Source organism: Adiantum capillus-veneris, chromosome 8 (genome assembly GCF_014529385.1).
Source record: "Adiantum capillus-veneris isolate H3 chromosome 8, ASM1452938v2, whole genome shotgun sequence".
NCBI classification, from domain to species: domain Eukaryota; kingdom Viridiplantae; phylum Streptophyta; class Polypodiopsida; order Polypodiales; family Pteridaceae; genus Adiantum; species Adiantum capillus-veneris.
This window is the reverse complement of record NC_140938.1, coordinates 107,669,207-107,694,715: the sequence shown is the minus strand read 5'-3', so window position 1 is coordinate 107,694,715 and position 25,509 is coordinate 107,669,207. Positions and strand designations below refer to the sequence as shown.

The window sequence follows — 25,509 nt, the reverse complement described above, 5'->3', positions numbered from 1 at the left end:
TCTTTAGTGATGAGAATGCCAACTCTTGCCGAGTTATGTGAAAAATTATGTGTTAAATCAGTTTTAAGGTTCTTATAATCCCTGTTAGTTTAGTTCTTTGTTTTTAATATAACATAATTTACGTTAGATTTAGATTTATGTTATATTAGATTAGACTTAGGTTTATTTAGGTTTACACACACACACACACACACACACACACAAGAAGAAGAGAGTTTTAACGTCGTAGGAAACTATCCCAAAAGACGTTAAAGATTAGGTTAGATGTAGACTTACGTTAAATTAGATTTAGGTTTATTTTTAGTTAGATTTACGGTTATTTAGATTTATGCTTATTTACGTTAGATCGAGTCCACGCAAGAATTACTTACAGTTTAGGGTTTAGAGTTAGACGAACAGTGAAAAGATCTACTGTGAAAAGATGTTAAGATGCTGTGAAGTGCTACAGCTAGAGAAGAGGCAAAGGGGTTTTGTCCACTACATGCAGTATCATGTAGACGTGGGTCTGTAGATTTATTGTACCCACAAATATAGGTATTGACCAATAAAGACGAGATTATAACCCGGTGGTTCTGATCTCCGTGCACCTCTAGACCGAGGTGTGCGGGGATTGGACATGACTAGAGAATGAGAGGTAGAGAGAGAGAGAGAGAGAGAGAGAGAGAGAGAGAGAGAGAGAGAGAGAGAGAGAGAGAGAGAGAGAGAGAGAGAGAGAGAGAGAGAGAGAGAGAGAGAGAAGACGAAGAATGCCAATAGAATAATAAATTTGTTGTCCAGGTTATAAGATTTTTATCCTCATTATGAGTAGTGACGAGGATGTGGGACCGTCCAACCGAAACACCTATCTCTCAACGAGGGTCTTATGTCCTTGTAATCAATGCAAGCATGCTGTGCGACGGACAAGACGTGTTTCTTTGCAGCACATTCGCGAATTTGGCGAGTTCGATCCATCTATTATAGATCGAGTTGTTGCCGATTATAACTCGTCGGACTCTGATGCTGGCCAACAAGCAGCAATCTTGCAACCCAATAGACGTGTTCGCAGGCGCTTTGGTCAAGCAGCATATGTGAGGCCACAAAATGTAGCCTCTGACAGCTCGGGGGATGATCATGCAGAGCACATTCCCAACGAGGCAATGTTTGAGCTCGAGATTGATGAAATGATCGAGACGATCATGGATTCAGAAAGGCTTATCTATGATGATATGAAAAGTGAAGCCGATACGCCATTGTATAATGGAGCACGTATGTTTAGATTGAAAGCACTCCTGGTTCTTCTCAACATGCAGGCAAAGTTTGGATGGAGTGACACTAGCGTCACAGCGCTTTTCAGGTGATCTATTACAATTAGTTTACTTTAATAAAACTCTAAATGTATAATGATCTGATAGATTTTTACACGACTGTATCGTATTTTTATGTTGTGTAGATTGCTTAAAGAGCACATACTACCAGCTGACAATGTGATGCCAGATTCCCGAGATGAAGCAAGAAAGATTTTGCGAAACTTGGGGATGGATTACAATTCTATCCACGCTTGTCCTAATGACTGCATTCTTTTCAGAGGGGAATACGTAGACATGGAGAAGTGTCCGAAATGTGATTCCGAAAGATATCGAGTAGATCTCCACGGGACCAAAATTCCACAAAAGGTTTTGCGACATTTTCCTCTGCTTCCTCGCATCAAGCATTTCTTTGAATGTAAGTCCATGGCCGCCCTAGCATCATGGCATGAGGAGAATAAATCTTCGGATGGTGTGCTACGAATTCCTGCAGATTGCGCAGCCTGGAAACATATAGATGGAACATGGTCGGATTTTGCCAGGGAAGCTCGAAATTTGCGCTTAGGCCTGGCTATGGATGGCGTAAATCCATTTGGTCAAAGATCAACATCTTACAGTGTATGGCCCGTTGTCATCGTCAACTACAACATTCCCCCGTGGTTGGCTACGAAGAAGGGGCACCTATGGCTAAGCTTGATTGTGCCAGGGCGATATAAAGTGGGGAATATGGATGTGTATCTTCGTCCACTATTGGAAGAGCTACAACAATTGTGGATTGGCATAGAGGTGGTGGATATGAGCCGATACACAGGACGACGGAATGCTTTGATCAGAGGCATTCTAATGTGGACCATGCATGACTATCCCGGGCTAACAGAATGCTCACGTGATCTATTGAAACTCCTCACTCAGACACTGTAAATCTTGTTTTTTCCCATAGTTGATCTATTATCATGTGTATACATGCAGGGCTTCAAACAAGCGGATACAGAGCATGTGTCACATGTGGACCTAGACTGAATGCACGTAGGGCGTCCTCACTGAAGAAGCAAATCTACGAAGGTCATCAAGCGTATCTTCCAGAGAATAATGTGTTACGCGACGGCTTTTTGGGAAGAGAGCCACCAAGGATGTATGCACAAGCATGGTTAGAGCAGAAGGAGATGTGCGATGACGGATTGCCTCCAGGGATGAAGAGACTATCTCTATGGTACGAGTTACCATACTGGCCCCGACTCATGATCAATCACTTGCTCGATCCAATGCACATATTCAAGAATGTGGGTAATCTACTATGGGACCATCTGACCGGTAAGAAAGATACTTTGGGAGCCACAGTTGACCTTAGAAATGTGGATCGTATGGAGCAATATTGGCCGCAAACAGCGTTTGATGGATCGATAAAACTCCCTAAAGCACCATGGATTTTTACAGGAGCCCAAGAACGCAAAGTAAAAGAGACCATTCGATCTTTGCGGACCCCCACTGGCGTAATGCACTCGCTTCGAACGTGTTTTACTAAAGAAGGAAAGCTTACCGGTTTGAAGTCACACGATTGGCATAAAATGTGTCAGGTACGTTCATAGTGGACTTTAATATCATTGCATAAAATGTGGACTTTAATATCATTGCTGCACATACTTTACAGTTTATTTTACCGGTTGCCATTGAGGGATGTTTGTCTCTCGACATCTGTAACACAATCTACAAACTTGCAAAGCTGGTGCAATGGATCTCACAAAAGGAGATCAACGTAGACTCCATACCATTCGCCAAACTAAATGCTGCGGAGCTTGTGTGCATGTTTGAGAAACATTTTCCTACTACCATGCTAACCATTCAGGTGCATCTTCTTGTTCACATAGTTGATGAGGTGGAAATAGCTGGCACAGTTCATTCCGGATGGATGTTCTTCTTAGAACGTTTCATGAAAACTCTTAAGGGATATGTGCGTCAAAAGGCATGTCCGGAGGGTAGCATGGCAGAAGGTTGGTTGGTATCAGAGTCCGTAGTGTACATTGGAGAGTGGCTAGATGGATTTGATAAAGCCCGGGACACGCTATGGCGAACCATAGATGATGAGCGCATATCTGGGATTGTCATGTGCAATCTCGGTGTTGAGAAGAAGATGACGGAAGATCTAGAGGCTAAAATCAACCGATTTTGCATGCTTCACAATCCATTGATGCAAAAGTGGATTTCACAATATGAGGATGCAAAGCAAGAGTGACAAAGGGCACGAATCGAGTGGAGACGGGGAAGACGACCACCGATGCACTATCCGACGGTTTTGGAGAGCCTACCAACCTTCATGAGCTTAAGATGGTTACACAACCAATTGAAAAGCGTACAACAATGCGGTGACGAAGTGACTAAGGAAGAGTGGGAGTACTCTCGGGGTTGCGCGACCAAGGTAAGTTTGCAATGTACGACATGCTAGTGACTTTATTTCTAAACGTTTGAACGCCCACTCATAATCTTTGTTCGTTGTAGTATAAGTCATACACATCAGCATGGTGTAAAGGTCGACATTTTACGGTGGAACGAATCGAAAAAAAGCGTTTTACTCAAGATTGTGGAATCATGGCAAAATTTGAACAGTCTAGTCGACGACGTTCCTCTGATGCAGATCCTGTGATGGCGGAACTCACTTACTTCGGCACGCTGCAAGAGATTTTGAGGATCGATTACAGAGGATTTTTTGTCGACTTGTTCGACGTGCAATGGTTCAAGATAATCATGGAGGGTCGCAACGCTACTGTGCGTAGAGGAGAGTCTGGTTTTCTTGAGGTGGATTCTACTAAGAAATGGACTGACCTAAGAGACACTTTCGTACTACTAGAGCATTGTGAACAAGTAAGTATGTAAATAGTTAACATCCCCCTTTTACAAGTTATGTGCTTGAAAGCTCTCATGTAAGTTATGTGGCTCTGGCAGGTAATATTTCATGCTACAAAGTCTACATCAAACTGGTGGTACGTCATAGAGGTAGCCCCTCGTAGTGCAAGGACGTATGAAGGCTACCATGTGCCAATCACAACGGCATCAATGGAGGAGATCAGAGAAGATGCTCAATCAGAAGCCGCTGCGGTGGTGCCAGACGAGCATCAAGATGCTACTACTCTATATGGGGTGCATGCAGAGGAGCTACAAAATGAAACAGAGGATATGTGTTTAAACGGAGAGCTCTATATAGATATAGGAAGTTATGCTGAGTTATGCGAGGATGAGAGAGAGATCTCTTAAAGCCACAAATATTGTATTTGAACAATTTTGCTCAGGGTTGTAAAAGCTCTGGCTCTCTAAGTACCTTCCATGGCGCTCACATCTTTTGATTGAAAATTCTGAGTTTTCGACTTGCCTCTTCTATCACTCAATTCATTGCGTCATTGTATTTATATGTGTCATTACGTCATTGTATTTAATGGTCTTTGCATCATTGTCTACTCTATTCATTCAATATTAAGTTTAAATATTCGTGTGTTTAATGCAGGTATGGATGATGAGGAGTTTCTTTCTTCTTTGTCACCGCAGTAGAGACAGTGGTACGTGGAGCGTCATCGCTCTGGCGCATCATCGCGCGTTCCTACTCCATCGGCATCTCCCTCTATTTCAGAGCATTCGGCGCGCTCCGAAGCTTCGGCGTCGACGAGACGAGCTTCACACTCGTCTAGACACCGGCGCTCTAGTGGTGGCGGTGGCGGTTGTTGTGGGGATTCCTCCACCGATGCCTCCACACCGCCTCGTGTTCGACGAGGCTCTTTACCCTCTCCTTCTTTGCCCGTCCCCACACCAGCCACAGCATCGCCATCTACGCCAGGTTTTGCACAGCTGATTGTTCCTAGCAGCTACACACCTCTACCTACTCCGCCAGGGGCCACCCCACTCGACACTCCTCGCTTCGGGGCCCAGACGCCAGTGGAGACACCTGACGTCCGTACCCCCATCGACACGCCGCTAGAGGCCCCTGCCGGGACACCCAGGTTCACGCGTCACCGGCCAAAGGGCTTGCCTTACTCCGTCGACTTCAGCGGCGGCATCATCATGGATGATGACGGCAAGAAGGTGATCTCGCGCATGCGTGGTCTTTGCTCTCAGCTGTTTAGACACTACATACTAAACAAATGGAGTGAAGTACCAAGTGATTTAAAAAACAGAGTCATCAGCATACTTCATGATGAGTTTCCCGTTCCAACACGGGATCGGCGCTTCAATGAAGACGTGATGAAGATTTGAATGTGCGAATACTGCAAACACAAGCGTTCCGAAGTGCAAAAAGCAATCAAGAATGGGTGGAATAGGCCAGATTGGCTGGCCAAAGAAGATTGGAAGAATGCGAAGAAAGCAGCGCGCGAGAATCCCGACAAGTGGAAGCAACAAAAGGATGCAGCCAGAGCGCGAGTAGAGACAGGGAGCTCGCACCACTTGGGGAGCGGTGGATGGGCATCATTTGAGGCCAATTTTGTAAGTGTTTTCGCATTGCTCTTTATGTTCGATAGTTTAGGGTTTATGAGTTTTTTAATTCTAACATAATGAATTCTTTGTATGTTTTGACAGTGGTCGATGACAGGACGTGATCCCACACCGTACGAGCGTGAGTACGCAGGCAGGAAGGGCTTAAACGCCCTGATGGACATTCTCAGTTCTCGCGGCGGCATGGTTAGTATTAGGGTTTACTCTTTTCTGTTTTTTGTATTGTTTTATAAATGTCGTTATATGTTTATACTTACTTAAAGCTGTCTTATTGTCTTTTTTTGCAGAATCTGATAGATACGCCGCTTGGACGCGATGAGACGTCTGACTAGACGACGTCAGTTTAGCCGTAGTTAGATAGCATTAGTTTAGGGTTTCTCATAGCTTATGTATCATGAGACGGATTTTATACGTCTTTTTGAACCATGTATATTATTACATTTGTCACCGTAGTTCATTTTGCCAATCAATTCTTTATGCCTATGATGTTGTACAATTGTCATTATTACATTTGCCAATCAATTCATTTTGCCTATGATGTGTACAATTGTCAATTTTGCAAACAATGCGTCTTGTGGGTGACTATTTTGGGTCTATTATCTACCCTTGCACTTTTTTTAAAAAGTGAATCAAGTACAATATGGTTGATGGGTAGCAGGGCATTCAATGCCCTGTCACCAAATTTTTTTTTCTCTCGGGCATCGCTATAACCGTCGCTATTTATGGCTCTGTAGCGTCGCTATAGACCTCTGTGTAAACGTCGCTATGAGCGTCTCTATATAGCGATGCATATAGTGACGCATATAGCGACGCATATAGCGACGCTCTCGTAGCGACGCTATTAGCGATGCCGGGGGTTATTAAAACCCAGTGTATTTCCGTCGCTAACAGCGTCACAAGAGCACACAACCTCTTGTAGTGTAAGTTGGCTCATATGGCCTAGCCAGCTATGGTGCAACTCAATAGATGGAAACTCGACTATGGATATAGAATCCGCTTCTACACAGCAAACAAACATAGAATGAAGTGTTCCATGCTTCTGAACTCTAAGAATCACAAAATTTCCCTTCTTGATTGACCATGAACCATTCCCAAAGGTGGTCGTGTAACTGCTACCCATGTGCAATATCAAAAGCAGAATACATGGGACTTACTTCATTACACACAAATAAGGTACAAAAGACCAAGAATCATTGTATAGAAGATTCAAAATAGTACTTGCATTCATCATACAGGTAGATAAGAAGTGCTTGCTACATACGTAGGACACACCTGACTTATAGACCTCCCTTTGACATACCGGTACAAAGAGTTACACCAATTATTATGATCAACACATACACCTTTTCATGCTCTCAACGTAGGTTGTTCTAGCCTAACATTTGGCACACACGGAGGGCTTGATCTCACATTACAAGAAATTTGGTCTCCAATAGAGGAATCAACAGGTGGAATACAAGGGGGAGGTGGGTTGGATTTACATAAGGCCATAAGTGCACAAAAGCCTAGTAGTTTGGATAATGCCGCCTTAGCAATGTATATGCTTTGTCCACCATGGATGAGCCGCAGGGTTGAACAAGCTGAGGGAATTTTCACATTGGTTTAAGAAAAATACAGTGCATTAGAAGAGGGTTTTATACTTTTTAACCCCATTTTTGCATGGCCACTCCCGCAACTGCTCCTCCTCCTCCTTGCTCAACAACAATTAAGTCTTCAGGTTGTTCAGATCCGTCTCCGTCGCTCTAAAGGGCAACCTCCACATTTTGCAACCGGTTATTAGAGTCTGCATCAGACACAGGGTTTGAAAAATTAGTGTAAGGTTTCCACCTTTCTAGCTGCAAGGAAATGAACTCAAAGCTTTAGGAGAAAGAATTGGTGTACAAACACATAAACACTATCTTGAAAGCAGTTAAAATTGGTATATTTAAAATCTTAAGCACAACAAACCTATAGCTAGGAACTCTCAGAACTAAATTCGGGTAAAAACTGATACCGCTATCCTCTTTGGAAGTTTTACTGCCACTTTAATTTGAAAAAATAATTGAATGGTTTTTAGTAATCATTAAAGCTAAAGACTTTACCTTAATCTGCTATATATTTATTAGATATTTACCAGATATTTACAAAAAAACATAAAATTTATCCAAAAATAGTAAAATTGACCAACCAAGTTGGGTAGGTGCTCATCCCACTGACACATTTAGAAGTAGGTAGCACCATCTTGAGCCTGGGGGTTGCTTGAATTGCAAGCAAATGCCATTTTCAGCCTGTGAGAGCTTGTGAGTGCCAGAAAAAGCTATAAATAGGACCCTAGGATTCTTATTTTCACTCAGACTTGAGTCCTGGCTAGAAATCTCTTGTGCAAGAGAGACACTTCACAAAAATCACTAAGAGAGAAAATCTAAGTGATTAAGCGAGGTAATTAATCTCAGTTAATTAGTAATTTAGATCTATTTTTAATTAATATATTAAAAGTCGATTATATTATTATCTACTATTAAACACTCTATTATATTGTATTTATTATCTAATTACTTAGTCTTATTAAAGATTAATAATCTACTTAATTATTAACCCTAATTAGGAAGAAATTACCATTATATGGAATTACAAAATTAACCTTAGTTGGGGTAAAAAGAGGAATTAGATTGGATACAAAGGTAAAGTCAAGTTTTTGGATGATCTACCTAATAATTAGATGTCCTTTTTTATAAAGTATGGAAGTCATGGCACCAAAAAGGACACGAGAAAACCCTCAATTTGATGATGAGGACAGTATTCCCAAGAGGGCTAGACTGTCGCACGATGACGAGGTCGGGCCTAGTATTAGGCCTACTGATGAAAGCATTTAGGACCCAACACTGCAGCAAATGCCCGACTAGTCTCAGGTGGTCCTTCAATATAATGTAAGATAAATAATTCGAGTTCTTCTTTAAGTATTAACATTGCATACGTAAAAGAGGGTGTAAGGAATTAGGAAAAGTAGAAACTAGCTAAAAACGGAAGGCATCTTCCAAGAAACCAACGTGCATTTGTTTGTAAATTAGGAAAGAATTTTTTGGGTTAAGACTGGTTGAATTAGGAAAGATATGATTGATCATCCTTAAGATAGCTTGTCTCAAGACACCTCCGACTCTTTGGTATATTTTGATAAATAATGATGGCTTTCTAGCCATGGATAAGTCAATTACCCCCATGAACGATGAACTTTTACTCTGTGTCATGTCTTGATGTTTCTACATAAGTTAGGATACCGTTTTTTATCCTAGGGGAGCTACCTAGTTGTATGTGCAATTGGTTTGGTGTATGGGCACCTCGAACTTTGGGTGATGGGTTTTCACCCTAGATTATGAATAAGGAATGGGTGCCGTTTTTTCACCCTTGAGGTGGTCTTGAGATAAGAAGAGTACTGGTTATTATGGTCAATGTTTTCGATTGATAGTACCATGTCTTAAGTTTAAAGATGTCTGTTTGCTAAAAGAATGCTTTTCAATGCTATCTTTAATACTTAATTGAAGGAATCAATGTGACGAAAAGTTAACAAAAAATATTATTTTAAATGTTAAAACAATGTGATAGTAAATAAAAAACAAAAGAATCACGTGTGAGTGTGGGGTGTTGTGGGGATTGACTAAGGTTGTCTATCAAGGATGGGTGGACCTGATTAGTCAGATAACTATCCATCCGCGTGCACTAAAAACGTTAAGAAAACTTTTGCAATTGGAAGAGGAGTTCACCAGCGGCTTGCCCTCACATCTGTTAGGGGAAAAAAAGTGTTGGTTGAGAATACCTTAACCCAAATTGTGAAAGTTATAGGACTGAAACACTTTTGGATTTTTAAGATGTTGTCCCGTTTTTGCTATTAGACAGGACTGGGTCTTCTTCTAGGGCCATAGACCCTAGACATTGTCAATGGTAAAGGTCTATTCCCAGGACCCTTCTTACTTAAAGACTCTGACTTTTAATAGGCCTAGAGACGTGTCAAGGACCCCATCCCAATTTTGGTATTGGTGGGTTGGGATCTCACAAATAGTTTGTTGGCAAATTGTGGTATAATCTTCAATCGAGACCCGGATGACCCTCTGATGCGGGCAGTTGGGACCTCAGAGAAAGACTTGAGTATAGACTACCACTTCCTCATCTCCCCTATCCAGTGAACTTGGATATCTTCTTTCAAAAGTGACACCACTCATCTTTCATTAATGGCAATAGGTTAGAGACGGCCTTCTGATATGCCATCTTCAATTAGTAATCTTCTCGATGCCGCACCAACTCCTTTGCTACATTTCTCTCGCAAATTCCACCCGCCTCTCCTTAACAATGGTGGTTGTCTCAGTCACATCGCAAACTTAGCATTGTGCTTGTTCCTTGTGCTGCTCTGAGGAGAAAGCATGTGACTCAACCAGATGCATCCTTTTCTCCATTTTAGCAAGTCAATTAGTTAACAATTGGTTATGAGCTAAGAGCTCAGAAATCGATTTTTGTAATGCCCAAATGATTGCATTTGTTGGAATTCCTCTTGCTAGTGCCTATTCACTTGATACATGAACTGCAAGCAATCAATGCCATGATGTGCTTGAAGTTGATAACTGGGCTGCATCCATGGATAATCCACCTTTTGGCTAGAGTCGAATGGCAATTATTGTAACTCTATAAAGATTGGAGATGCTCCCATTGCTTGTGCTTGTTCTCATTTCCCTGCCACTCCTTTAGATGCAGACTGAGTAGAAACCACAATGCCCATAGTTGGCATGGAGCTTGTTGTCACTGTCACAATAACCAAAGAAGTGGATACATGAGTAGTGAGTGGTACGGACACAGTCCAACCTGCATCAATAGTCTACCCTCTTCTAATAATTGTAGACCATGTTTCTGATAAAGCTTGCATCCTCCTCTCAAGCATCTCCTGCTTCCATGTTTTAGCTGGGTGCTAATGTACTCCATCTTCAGATGTAGAAGCGGTTGCCATCTTATATACTAATAGCACATCAACTAGGTTATTGGTGGTCGCAATAGAACTAGATCCGGAAGCAACACCAAAATTTGATGTTCCTAGTTTGCTAGACTCACTCGTCCAAAAGTAATCAACATGGAAGTCACTGGCACATCCATACAAGGCAAAGACACATATGTGGCAGTAGGGATAAAACCCAAAAATGTATGGCCCTCATACCCTTGCTCTGGAAAGAGGAGCCAAAAAATTTGGTTTACTTTGGTATTAACTACTTGCCCTCTATCCATCGTATCAACCAATGTTTTTGCTTCAGTAAATATCTATCGGATGAGAACCTCAGCCCAATTGACACCCCTAGGCAACTTAGCAGTAGAGATAATGGCATGAGCAGCATGAAAAATATTATAGACTTTGGCCATTAGCTATAGTCCTTGTTGTATAGCAATGCTCATAGTGATGTTGTGAATTTTCCACATTTGAGCATTGCACTACTAGTGTCGCTATGTTGAAGAACCTCTTATAGTGAAAATCCATCAAAAGCACTCTCGTACTTAAATATCATGACAACCATGCAATCAAAACTTGCTGCAAGTTTTGAGTTCCCATAAGCCATAATCATATCCTGCATGGTCATCTTCTCTGTAGGAGCAGTCACACATGTGGAAGGTAGACAACATTTCACTTGTACTGATTGTGTTGACATCTGATGGCGCTCACCATGAAGATGCACAATGCCCTGACTGTCCTTCATTTCTAGAGCTTGGAAGATCAAAAGGGTATGGGGATGGGGCTGTACCTGCGCCCAATCAATCAATGTATACTCCAATAGTCCTCTGTGCCACTCGAGCTAGATCTTCATTGCATTCATAATCTAATGATTGATGGGGGTGAGAGCCTTCATGCTTGTAGACCCCACAACTAGTGACATTCAGTAGTTGTATGTAGAGAGCTCAAGAAATTGCACAAAGAAAGTAGTGAACTACACGAAGCTTTGCAATAAGGAGAATTGCACAGAGCTAACTAGAGTGTAGGCACATGAAACATAGAGGCAAATATTAAGTAAAAGTGGTTCCAATGAATTTGCAGCACTTATAGTATTCCTTTTGCATGTTAGACACCGCATACCATGCATCTATTCTTGGGTTCACATGTGTGACAATTAATGAACCGCCATACCTTGTCACAATTACCCTATTCATTACAAAATCCTACTCATGATGCCTCAAATATTTCACACAAGACTTAATTCCATGTTCTTAATTGTATGCTAGTATTATTACAACGATTAATGCGATTGGACTAGTCACCTCAATCTTTTCCTCATGATTACAGGTACCATCCCAAGGTAGTGCTGCAATTTAAAGCCATTAACTGGGCTTGGAACTATAGTTCCCTCAACTTTTTGCAAGAAAAGTGCATTCACACTTGCACTTCATTAAAAGCGGTACTAGGTGCATTCCGCATGCCAAACCACATCACCATACAAGCAAACACTCCTCATGCAATAATGAACATGATCTTTGGTTGATCTATGATTGCCATCTGCACTAGGTTGTAGCCACTATGTTCATTTGCAAAAGAGTACATCTGTTGATCTGTAACCTCATCCAAAGTAGAATCCAAAAATAGGAGGGGGAAGGGATCCAACATTGTAGCTGCATTCAGCTTGCAAGTAATCAACATAGATCCACAACTTCTTGTTCTTTTTAGGGACCACAATAATCGGTGAGACCCACTCTGGATTTGCAATCAAAACTATAAATCCAACTTTTAACAATCTATCCAATTCCTCTTTTACTTGTTTGGCATAATTCAAATTCATGTGATACTAGGCTTGCTTGGTAGGAATCATATCCTTCTTTAAATTGATGCGATGTTGGTAGAATCTGGGATCAAGACCCTTCATATCCAAATAATCCCATGCCAACACATCCATGAACTCCGAAAACAACTTCTTAAGATCGGACCAAAAAGATTCGTTCGGATCTGCACAAATCTTGGTGGCAGGTTTCAATCTATCACGTGTCGCAAGATTTACTTCCTGCTTCTCAAATTCATGTTCCTGCTACACTAGTTCCTTCACATCCATTAGCTATGGGTCGAGGATTTCCCCTCTTACATCAAGCTCTTGAATATCTCTATTGGAACTTGGCTCATTTTCTATCCACCATGGATTGGTCAAAACATTCTCACATAATACTTCTAAATTGCTTCCACATCCACCATATAAATAGCCGTCAAATCCTGATTTGCCTATAGGAATTTGGATTCCTCTTCATCAGTAAACCCTTTCATCATATTTATTGGTTCATCCACAATGGATTGATTCTCCTCACAAACATGATTGACTTGTTGATATGGAATCTCAACCTTTCTTGATCCTGTCTGTATGACTAATGCGTGCTTTGCCCAATTCTATTTCACCTTGACTTGTCACAACCATGGTCAGCCCAATACCATGATTTGGTAGAGCATGCTTTCATCCTTTGGAGATCTAGCACTATAAAGGATACCACAAAAGGTATCCCCTGATATCAAAAGTAAATCCCCTTAGTATTCATTGGGGTCATAATCTTCTTTGATCTGCCATCTCAAGAAAAAACAAAACTGGTTCTAATTCCTACCATCCATATTTCTTACATGTCTCCCATACAAGTACAATTTTGAAGTTACTACCTCGGTGCCGCATAGTAATTGGGAGGCTCAAACATCTACCAGAGGATCCAACTCCTCAAGCGCAATTTTGTTTATTGCTGCTCCCTTGAGTGGATAACATCAATTGTTCTTTGAAAGTTGATATAAGTTGAAGCATATCCCCCAACTTCATTTCGATAGGTAACCGCACCATTGCCTTCTAAATATCTGATTGAAAGACCCCATTCATAGGATCCCACCCCATTTTGATTTTGGTTGGCTCTTCCTCTAGCACTTCATAAGACATCTTGGCATCCTACTTTTCCTTAGCACTTCAGAAGACATCTTGGCATCCCACTTTTCCTTCAGTGGTTGGAGTGGGTTTCTCACCACTAGCTTATACAGTTGTTGTTGTTGTTGTACCTACTGTTCCAAGATTACCCTTGGATCTAGATCACATCCTCTTTTGATTCATTGTCCGTGTGTGTTTTGGAGTCATTGTCTGACTGTTCTTAGATTTCTTTAACCGAGGTAAACCGAGAGATCTCTCCACCACCTGTACCATCGACATGACCCTTTCCAATGATACCGTTTCTAGGTCAAGAGTAGCTAGTGTAGTTCGGAGACTCTTCAACAATCCTTGGAAAAAAAAAATTCAACATCTCATATGCTTGGCATGCTGTTTTCACTTTCTGAAGTAGCATGCAAAATGTAACCGTATAAGACTCCACATTGGATCTTTTTTGCTTGCACAATGCAAACACTCTAACATTTTTGGAGTCGTTTCTCCATATGAAATCTCTTCAGGAATGTCACAACAATATCAACAAAGGTTTTAAAATAATCAATCAAATATTCCGCAAGCCACTTTGAAGCTTTCTTGCTTAGGGTGGTTTCAGATGCCACTTCCTAAGTTATGCACCATATCACCACTACCCTCTAGTAGTGCATACCATTTTTTAAAGGATCGTACATGTGAATCTGGATCTTTATCGGATTTACTTGCAAATTTGTCATATTTGAGCTCATGACGCTTATTGTTGGGCCTTGCCATATCAAAAACTCCTAGTATTGTTGGTCCACTCGGGTATGGTTGTGACCATTAAAAATTCCAAATGAGAATCCGGTAGCCCTAGTTGGTCATCCTATTGGTTCGAGTGGATCTTGAATAGAGGTTCCAAAAAAAATAGGATATTGATCCACAATTACAGCTTGTACAGTTCTCGCACTTGCGGCAACACTCCCTCCAAAACTTAATCAGACTAATGGAAGTAGAAGTAGTCTGACAAATCTGCACCATTTGGATCATAATTTTGGTCCGAAAAAGGGCAGCTATTTGCAAGAATTATGGAGTTGATTTAGACTCTCAACGTGCCTCTGCTAGATGGACCTATTATGCTGAGTCCACTTGTGGGTGCGGATGTGTCTGTGACTTCTACCATAATTTTGGTCCGAAAAAGGGCAGCTATTTGCAAGAATTATGGAGTTGATTTAGACCCTCAACGTGCCTTTGCTAGATGGACCTATTATGTGAGTCCACTTGTGGGTGCGGATGTGTCTGTGACTTCTACCGTTTCCTCTTCAAATTAATGCCCCACTTCTCTAGTCTAAAGCTTTGTATGTACTTATTCTCTGAAGGAAACTTCTAATTAAAACCTTGAATGCATTTATTCTCTGCCCGAGCATCTCATTTGATTCAAGATCCTTTTTTTTTGAATAAAAATGGATGGGATACCTTAAAGATGCTTTGAAATCTTGCGGAGGCATGTTCAAATACGATGGTGACATAGTTTCAATCGTAAGCTATGCAAAGGATTCATAGGAGGAGGGGGAAGAGAGATCAACTAGCGATGGTACAAAGTTCTTAGTACTGCACGCTCTTGGCCGTGGTGATCTTATCATATTATGCATGGTTGCAACTATTATGCGGCTATTATGCATGGATGCTACGGCTTACTGCCATTGCAAAAAGACCCTCGTGATTCACAATTCCCTATATCATGAGAATCTCTCTCTCTCTCTCTCTCTCTCTCTCTCTCTCTCTCTCTCTCTCTCTCTCTCTCTCTCTCTCTCTCTCTCATGAGAATCCCCTTAGACTTGGAGAATGGAAACGCCTAGGAGTGACCCTAGAGAGCGAGAGGCACATTATAAGTCCCTAAGGGTCCCTTCGACAAGCTAGGGGAGAGAGAACCCTTTCACACGTTGAGTTGCACTTATGGACGTACTCTCTCTCTCTCTCTCTCTCTCTCTCTCTATATATATATATATATATATATATATATATATATATATATATACATACATACATATATATATATACATACATACATATATATATATATATATATACATACATATATATATACATACATATATATATATATATATATATATATATATATATAATCCCCCACACTACGGCATTCATCACTTTCCTCAACTTGAGTCCCACCCAAGAGTGGGAAAATCCCAACAAGGTGGAAAATTTTCGCATAGTGAATTTTCACATTAAAAAAGTTGACTTTTCCACCAATTTTGGGGTTGTCACAGTTTTCCACCAATTTTGGAGTTGTCACAGTGCCGTGACAACCCCTTGAGTGACAAAAAAATACATTTTTACATGGAAAAACCAAGACGCAACCATGAAAATTAGACGTGCGCAGGTGCAAAAATTTGATTTCTCACCTGCAAGTGAGAATTTCATTTTTTCCATCGACGGAAAAAGGGCTGAAACTTGTAGTGATAGGGCTTGCACCAATGGCCTAGAGCAACTGCTGCAGAGCTAGAGTCAAAGACGCTTTGCCAAGGACACAAAGTGAGAGAGAACCCCCTCTTCTCCCACGCTTAATCCACCTCCTTCCAACCCACATCACTATTGTCCTACCAGCTTCAAGGCCTCTGCCCTATGAGCATGACATTTGATAGCACTGATTCTAGGCGATATTCCTTCATGCTTACTGATCTCCATCTGCTGCTCTTTCTATGATTCATAGTTGCCCCTGCAATTGGAGGTTTGCTACAAACATGAGAGTTGGAAGTTGCGTTGTCTTGCGGAGTTAGTTATCACTGCCTCGGCCTATGTGATACGGGGACTTCTTCTTTATATTCCATAGCATCACAATGTCTGTGGCAGCTTTCCATGTGGCACATAATGCATAGAGCATCATTCAAGCGCCAACAAGCATATGTTATGAGTCGGAAGGCTCGTATGTTGGAGTCCTATGCTATCCTACTCAAATCTAAAAGGCAACCAACTCTTGAGTGGATTTGGGATTTGGGAGATGTGGTCCAATCATCCTTGGTCTGGACTGTGCCAGTTCAAAGAATTTGCCTTTTCTAAATTGTCTAGGCATACTGATGAGTCCTCGATCCTTGAAATAAGTGCCTTATGTCTTTGTGATGAGTGTCTTTTGTCTCTAGACTCGAGACTCCAAGCTCCTTATTTGATCTAAATTTTTGCTTCGTCTAATCTTATTAGGTTGCGATTATGATTAATTTTTCAAAAAAAGATTGATGCACCAACTTTTGTACACCTCAGTAGTTCAATACCCGTCTGACAACTCAATAGTTAATTGTTTACAGTGTTGGTAACATTTAACAGAAAGAAAAGTGTTCGAGAAGCAAAATCCTCTTGGTGCCTTATATAGCCATATTCACAATGAAGTGGACACGCTCCATGTGGGAATGTTGAATATTTCTTGTGTTCCATTGCCCATCAAAAAGGCGAGCTATAAGTTGTAGAGTCTAAACTCTGGGTCGCCAATTGGATTGTTGCAACTAGCTGATAGGCTACTGAAGAGGTGATTGACTTCCTTCAGCTATTTTCCTTTGGTTTCCGGCACAAGGCACCACAAGACAATGGAGAGTAATATTGTGATCCCCGCAAAGAGCAGGAAGGTTCATGCAGGGGTGATTGTTTTTGCAATGCTCAGAAATGACAATGCCATTGTCCCGCTTACTGCACAGTTCACAAACACCGATACACCCACCACCGTGGATCGATGGCGCAACGGGAATATCTTTGCCGTTAGGATGTAGCTAATGGAGACAAAGCCGATGGAGAAGAAGACAACATATGCAAACACCGCCACTATGGTGATCGCAATGCCCACAGGGGAGTGATGTGCTTCTGTTTTTGTGGCCATCGAAAGCATCGAGTCACCCTTGGCCAAGTTGAGGTCGAGGAGCCACACTGCCCAGTACATGAGCTTACCCGGTCCAACAGAAAGGTGGCCACAAGTACAAATGCCGGCTTAGTCACTGATCCCATGCCCACAATGGCACCCAGCATACCCACCTTGCTGTGCAGACCCGCCTGCTTGAACACCACCGGTGTGTAGTACACAACGCGTCAATCCTCGACGCTCGTTGGAATAAGTTTATGGCCAGAGCTACCAGGTACATGCGTGCCAAAGGGGAGGACAAGAGATGATGTAGGTGGATCCTTGAACAGCTGCTGTCTTGGCCCAATACTTGATGCTCCATTTATTCGACACTACATTTTCTTCGCACTTGCAGATCAGCAACCCTGCGGCCCCATCAATAATTCCTTCTGCTTCTAACTCCTCCTTGTTCGCTTTTCGGATCTTGTCTAGTTGCGTCTGTCTCTCAAGCTCGTCTCCTCCACACACCACGCCTTGCAGCACCTCTTGTGCCTCCTCCCTCCATTTCATCACCAGCCAACGTGGGGACTCGGGCAACACGTACCTTTAGCAGCACTGCACCTCCCAAGAAAAGCGCTTGCAATGCCTCTATCCCCAGCATCAGCTGCCACTTGTAGTGCGGGCTCAAGAACTGGAATGCAAATCCCACCACGTCTCCCAACAAGATGCCAACGTTCACAAACATCTCTGTCCACGAGACCAGGAACGCACGTACTTGCGCTAGAGAGATCTCGGTGGAGTAGAACGGGGCAATCATCATGGAAAAGTCCACACCGAGGCCTCTTACTACACGCCCCAACAGGAGCCAAACAAAGCTGGTTGGTGTGGCCAAGACGACGCTGTCCTCCAGAAAGAGTACAGAAGACACCAGCAACGCTCGATACCGCCCCAACCAGCTCACCACCTGTCCACTCATACACATTGGATCCTTTAAATTTTTCAACAGCACACCACTACCACTCATGAATTTTTCTTGAATGTTACAGTGCACTCACCAATCTTTAGTTTATTTTTTAAAATATATATGAGATTTTTCACTAACAAAGAGCGAACCCATCACTATGGCCTTGGCCCTTTTGGGCAGGCCAAAAATATCACCTCCTCGAATGTGGCAATTTTTCTTCTCAAAGAACAATGAGCAGGATTTGAAATCGGTTTAATGCTGGGATAGCGCCCGACGATATCCTCAAAGAACTAATAAGGGACCCGCAAGGAACACGCTCGCACACAAATTGATTGGAGATCACAAGCATGGATCGCGTGAATGAAGCGATGATGCGAGAGGTGAAGTTGTATCCACTGGTACTGCTGGCCGTGGGGGTGGGGATAGGGGTACCTGCGACCACGATGTGGCAGAGAAGCTGGCCAAAGAGTCGTACAGAATATTTCCCTCATGCTGTGCTACAGCTGCGGCTCAAAGATTTGACCTCCGGCGATAGGCCGCCGCCGCCGCCGCAGGGTGGCGATGGTGGGTGCATGGGCGCAGGTTTACACCCTGATCTCGACAACGAGTACGAAGAGCTCATTCGCGAAGAAATGATTCCCGCGCCGCTCATCGGCCTGCGTTTTTCCGACGTCGGTGGCCTCGCCCACGTTAAAGAGGCCCTTCAGGAGCTCGTCATACTTCCCCTCCGCCGCCCCAAGCTCTTCCGCAGAGGCTCCCTTGTCGAGCCCTGCAAAGGCATCCTCCTGTTCGGACCCCCGGGCACCGGTAAAACCATGCTCGCCAAGGCCCTCGCCTGTGAGACTGGCGCCAGCTTCATCAACCTCTCCATGTCCACCATCGCCTGTCGCTGGTTCGGCGAGGGCGAGAAATTCGTGCGCGCCGTCTTCTCTCTCGCTGCCCGCGTCGCGCCCACCATCGTCTTTATCGACGAGGTCGACAGCATGCTCGGCCACAGGTCCGCCATGAGAGGTGCAGGTGGCGGCGCCGGAGAGCACGAGGCTATGAGATCCATAAAGAACGAGTTCATGACCTGCTGGGATGGCCTTCTGTCTAAGGCAGAGACGAAAGTGCTTGTGCTGGCCGCCACCAATCGTCCCTACGATCTGGACGACGCCGTCGTTCGCAGGTTTGAGAGAAGAATCATGGTGGACCTTCCGGACAAGGCCTGCAGAGAGAAAATCCTCAGAGCCACTATCTGCAAAGAGCCCAACATCTCGGAAGACGTCAGCCTCTCTGAGATTGCAGGCATGACCCATGGCTATTCTGGAAGCGACTTGAAGATTTTGTGCAAGACTGCAGCCTATCGGCCCATTCGAGAGCTAATCAAGATGGAGCAGTCGAAGATGAAAGAAGCTCCTACTACGAGTAGCTGTACGTCATCTACCATAGCCTCACATGCAGCAGAAGGGTGCAATGAAGCTGCTGCGAGGGACGATGATATTGCAGCAATCGAGGAGGAAACCCTAGAGCAGGAAGAAGAAGCCAAAGATAATATTGTTGAGGAGGAATCGACAGATAACGAAGCAATTCCCAAAGAAGAAGATGGTGAAGAAGAAGAAGTAACTCTGCGCCCACTCAGCATGGAAGACTTGAAGCAAGCGAAACAGCTGGTATCCTCCAGTTTTGCAATGGAAGGAGGTAGCATGGCCGAGCTTAAACAGTGGAACGAGCTTTATGGAGAAGGCGGAAGTCGAAAGAAGCAAGTGCTCACGTATTTCTTGTAAAGCATTTTTGTTCTAGCTTCAAAGGCCATAGGTGTAGGTAATCTCAAATAGTCACATTGCTTAGGCTATGGTCACGCGAGGCTTAGTTTTCCGTAACCTAGGCCAGCAGAATCTGACGCTGCGCAACTTTTTGCAGTAGGCCACCGGCTTAGTAAGCTTACTATTCCATTTTCAGCATAGTTGAAAAACTATGCCAGTAGCTGGCCGGTGTGCCCTTTGTTTCTCTCTCCTTGTTGCGCCTCAACCTCTCTCTGACTACTTGCACTTCCCCGTCACCGCAACAGTTGTCGTACCTGCCATCGTCAGGCTTGTCGAGGCTTATAGATAACTAAGCCTCGCGTGACCATAGCCTTAGGTGTTGGGTGTAATATCGTAAAGGATATCTAATAAATTAATTCTTGTTTTAGGAGATAGAAAGGCAGTTAGACATTGTAGTAAATAAAAAAGGTAGATTGACACCAAAAGTCGTCACGATTTGGAAATTCTTTTTGTCGTAACTTCATGGTCTTAATTTCCAACTCTTTACCTCCCATGCAAAGTATCTTCATTTTAACTTCATGGTCTTAATTTCCAACTCTTTACCTCCCAAAGTATCTTTCTTGCCGGTCAAATGGTCCCATAGTAGATTACCCACATTCTTGAATATGTGCATTGGATCAAGCAAGTGATTGATCATGAGTCGGGGCCAGTATGGTAACTCGTACCATAGAGATAGTCTCTTCATCCCTGGAGGCAATCCGTCATCGCACATCTCCTTCTGCTCTAACCATGCTTGTGCAGACATCCTTGGTGGCTCTCTTCCCAAAAAGCCGTCGCGTAACACATGATTCTCTGGAAGATATGTTTGATGACCTTCGTAGATTTGCTTCTTCAGTGAGGGTGCCCTACGTGCATTCAGTCTAGGTCCACATGTGACACATGCTCTATATCCGCTTGTTTGAAGCCCTGCATGTATACACATGATAATAGATCAACTATGGGAAAAAACAATATTTACAGTGTCTGAGTGAGGAGTGTCAATAGATCACCTGAGCATTCTGTTAGCCCGGGATAGTCATGCATGGTCCACATTAGAATGCCTCTGATCAAAGCATTCCGTCGTCCTGTGTGTCGGCTCATATCCACCACCTCTATGCCAATCCACAATTGTTGTAGCTCTTCCAATAGTGGACGAAGATACACATCCATATTCCCCACTTTATATCGCCCTGGCACAATCAAGCTTAGCCATAGGTGCCCCTTCTTCGTAGTCAACCACGGGGGAATGTTGTAGTTGACGATGACAACGGGCCATACACTGTAAGATGTTGATCTTTGACCAAATGGATTTACGCCATCCATAGCCAGGCCTAAGCGCAAATTTCGAGCTTCCCTGGCAAAGTCCGACCATGTTCCATCTATATGTTTCCAGGCTGTGCAATCTGCAGGAATTCGTAGCACACCATCCGAAGATTTATTCTCCTCATGCCATGATGCATTAGGAAATTTTGGAGGTCATTTGGAGGGCCATATGAAGAGAGAGAAAAATAGAGCGCGTCCAATGAGCATGAAGGCTACGTTACGTAGAAAAGTACCTGGAAAAACTCAAAAAATAGGAAAATAGCATAAAACTTTCACGAAACTAGGATTGTAGCATAGTAATTTCCTTACTTTTACCGAGCTTTTAGGTGCTTGCGTGTGGTCCCACTTCTGATATTCTCTCATGGTCATTAACGTACTGGAGGGTGACCATTAAGCCCGCACAAGATATTGGAATTTTGAAACACTTTCCCTCCATTAGAATGCTTTCAAAGTGAATCTCCCTCCACTAAAGCTTTTCTCTGAGAGTTATGGCATCCACGTCTTCTCGCCCAAGAGCCTCAAGGTGTTTACTGTCTCTCACACCAACAAACAACAACGGCACTTTGCCTAGAAGGCCAAGTAGTAGCATATCCTCAATTACAATACCAGCTTCAATAAGTGCAGACAACCAATGGGTTGGACAAAGGATAAACAAAGGTTCATGGGTCCTCATGCAACCAAGAAGACCCAAGAGGTTTAGTGGTATCAACGTTTACCGCTCAGCATGAAAGGCCAGGGTGTTGGATTTCAAAGTTGAGATCGGCAAAAGATCTGTAAAGGAAGTTCTTGTTCAGCATGTGTTTACCCATCCAGAGGTGATAGCAAACGGTGGAAATGTATCAAATATACATCAACCACGTTGCAATTGTAAGTACTCTTGACATGTGAACTTACTGATACTCTCATTATAACTTTTCTTATATATTTTGCAATGTTTCTCCCGCTTGTTATGAGTAATGTCTCTACTCTTCACAACTCAATTACATTAGATTTGTCATTTGTACTTATTGATACTCTTAGTTTAACTCTTCTTATATATATTGCAGATGTTTATCCCTCTTCTTATGAGCAATGGGAGCCTGTGGAGTGCATAATAGGCCTCTTCCATGTTGTACATGCCCATATTGGTTCTCTACAGTATTCAAAGAGGAGCAGCAAAAGATTGGCTGATGAGGGAATCTTTTTTTATGACCACTTTTACCAACTCAGCTCAGGCAATAAGAATGGCATGTTGGTGAAACTACCTCTACCGACCGATTGGAACACTGTGGACTGGCCAGTTCCCGAGGAAACAATGGTGGAGGCAATGCGAAGTAAGCTCTACAAGGATATACAAAGGTCTCTGCGTAGCTCTGTTCCTACCAAACTGGTTCGAATTGCAAACTTTTGTCCTGTTGCACTCTTCATAGAGCTGTTTCATAGCTACAACATCAGAGTTACAAAAACTATGTTCATGTGCAAGTCATTTCAGCAGTCATCCTGTGACAAACTTCTTGACAAAGGATGGTATGCAAAGGAAGAGATTGGTTTACGGTGCGAGGTCGCGCTTGATACTCTAGTTGTCAAGTACATGATTGCAAGCCAATCACTATTACTCTCATTTTGGTATATGCGATCACAAATGCTAAACGGTAAGTACATTCCTATGGACCAAGTTTCTGCAGGTTTGGAAGATAATCCTACTGTGGATGTGGAAGTGATTGATAAAGAGAATGGCCTACTATTGGTGGTTACAATAAGGGAGCTATGCAGTCTTCAGCATTTGCGAAATGACATCATTGAAGAGTCAATGGACAAGGAACTATCAGATTTTTCCTTTTTCTTAGCTGGCCGTAAGGTGATGCGGCGAAGAGAAAAAGATATTTTGTGCAAAGAGTTGGATGGTCGGGTTGAAGTAGTGTCAATGTAACAGATATTCTTGTAAACCCAAGTGTATACAAATGACTTTCAAGACATGAAGTTTATTGATCTCATTTTTCAATTGTGCCCTGTGAAAAAGTGTGCTTGAAATACATTTGTTTACCACGTCAAATCTCTCTCTCTCTCTCTCTCTCTCTCTGTCTGTCTATATATTTTATATATATATATATATATATATATATATATATATATATATATATATATATATGTTAGACAAGACAAAGACAGATAGAAGAATCATCTTAATTCATTAGAAAGTACAAACTCGTCCGTGAACAATGGACTGAGATACAATTTCTGTAAGTATGGAATCAGAATGTCTTCAAGGTAAAAATCGAAGGAATGCCCCTTGAAAGAAGGTGGTGAGATAGTTGTTCCCGGCGGATTTAGTTCTCCCTTTTCGGGAGTATCATCAATTAGTAGTGTATTAGTTGCATCAAAGGGTACACCGATTTGGCTAAACGGTTTGTACAAAAGAGGTAATCCTGGTTTTTTAGGGTGGTAGTGGCCCTCAACAGTAACGCATTTTCTTTGATCATACAAAAAGGCAAAATCTGACGTGTGAGCTTGGCATACACTGCAAACTATTGCAACTAGTGGCGATAAGTTTTGCCTTTGCATTGAAGACCATATGCCAACTCTGAAGCGCGGAAGAAGAAACTCAATAAACTCCTTGGTTCCTGGACGAACCACGACTCGACAAGTTCCCATCCGAAACGTTTGCAAATCATCAAAGGGTCCTCTGTCACCGAGAGGCACCCGCATCAGCAGCAATCCATTGACGTCCAAGATAATCAACCTCTGTAAAAGTTGACAAGTACATATAAGTAGTTAGAAGCTGAACATATTTTGCCATACTTGAATAGACATTACCGGAACAACCGTATCTACAGGTAGCAAGGGTCCATACTGGGTCTCTGTAGTGTTCATGTCATTGTTGCTCTCCTCCGCTTTATCTTCATAGTCATCATTCAAATCTTCATCAGGGGTCTCCCCCATGGCCCTTTCTGCCTGATTCAAGGTTGATCGGCTTGCCTCATACATCCTTTCCTGATCCATATCATTTTGCTCGTCCCGAGGCCTGCTTTCCTCATCCATATCCTTTTGCTCATCTATAGGCCTGCTTTCCTCATCTTCGGTTTCAGCCATAGGCTCTTTTGGCTGTTCCACAGGCTGACTTGCCTCTTTTATTGTCTCCTCCGGTTGAACCTTAGCTGCTTCCATATGCTCATTTGTCCTTTCCTCATCCTCGACTCTTTGATCTTCTGCTGATATGACACCCTCGGCCCGATGCGATTCCACTGTATCGGATGTAGGGGTTTGTCGTGGTGGCACGTCATGTTTTGTAAGATCAATAGTGCGCTCATCCAAGCCGCTATCTTCAAGCTCTCTAGGGCTAGACATAGTAAGCAGGTGTTGTATTAAACTTACCCGGTATCTTTGCAAATAATCATATGTGTAGTTTTTTAAAGCACTCTGCAAAATTGAAAGACCACATGATGAGAATTCTTTTATAGACTAAACCAAAACTAACTGAATGCATTGCAAAATGGGTACCTTAGTCATGAAAGGTTTTAATGCAAAGTAGCTTTGCAGGACATATTCTGCATGGAGAAGACATCTCCAGCCGCAAGAATTCCCATCGGTTTGATTTGGGACAGGTACTTCTTTGATTGTGGCCTTGTATAGTTCATACCTTCCACATAGCTTGCCATAGGCAAGCAACAACCTCTTTATACAACTGCATTAGGCAATGTCAAGATGTTAGCATGAGGCTTCAAATTTACATGGATATCTATAATAAACACTTTCTGACACAAAACACTTACAGCCTAATTTCAGGGTGGGTTCCTTTTATTGAATTGAACACCCACACTGCTGGTTGGTCAACATCAAGGCATATGAGACTCCAGTGATGGTTGTTCTCATATGGGAAGATGATCACAGTAACTTCCAGCATAGCACAGTGGCGGAACCAGCTCTCAAATGTCCCAGATGGACTATTCTTTTGTCTAATAATTACAGACATTTGTGGATCAAGGAGAAACACCTCTGTGTGAGTGTGCACTGG

The 25,509-nt window shown here is 42.7% G+C and overlaps 1 protein-coding gene and 1 pseudogene across 1 annotated transcript; one reads left to right on the top strand and one right to left on the bottom strand.

Annotated features, from left to right (window-relative positions):
- Positions 1 to 17,072: 17,072 nt before the first annotated feature.
- On the bottom strand, positions 17,073 to 18,471 carry LOC147452728 (putative polyol transporter 4; annotated as a pseudogene).
- Positions 18,472 to 19,016: 545 nt separating this feature from the next.
- On the top strand, positions 19,017 to 20,177 carry LOC147452727 (uncharacterized). Its single transcript, XM_086519004.1, has one exon. The coding sequence runs from the start codon at positions 19,044 to 19,046 to the stop codon at positions 20,175 to 20,177; it is 1,134 nt and encodes a 377-aa protein (XP_086375130.1). The 5' UTR covers positions 19,017 to 19,043.
- Positions 20,178 to 25,509: the final 5,332 nt, after the last annotated feature.

Coding starts and splice junctions, on each gene's coding strand:
- LOC147452727 (XM_086519004.1), top strand. CDS start 19,044: ATGATTCCCGCGCCGCTCATCGGCCTGCGTTTTTCCGACGTCGGTGGC.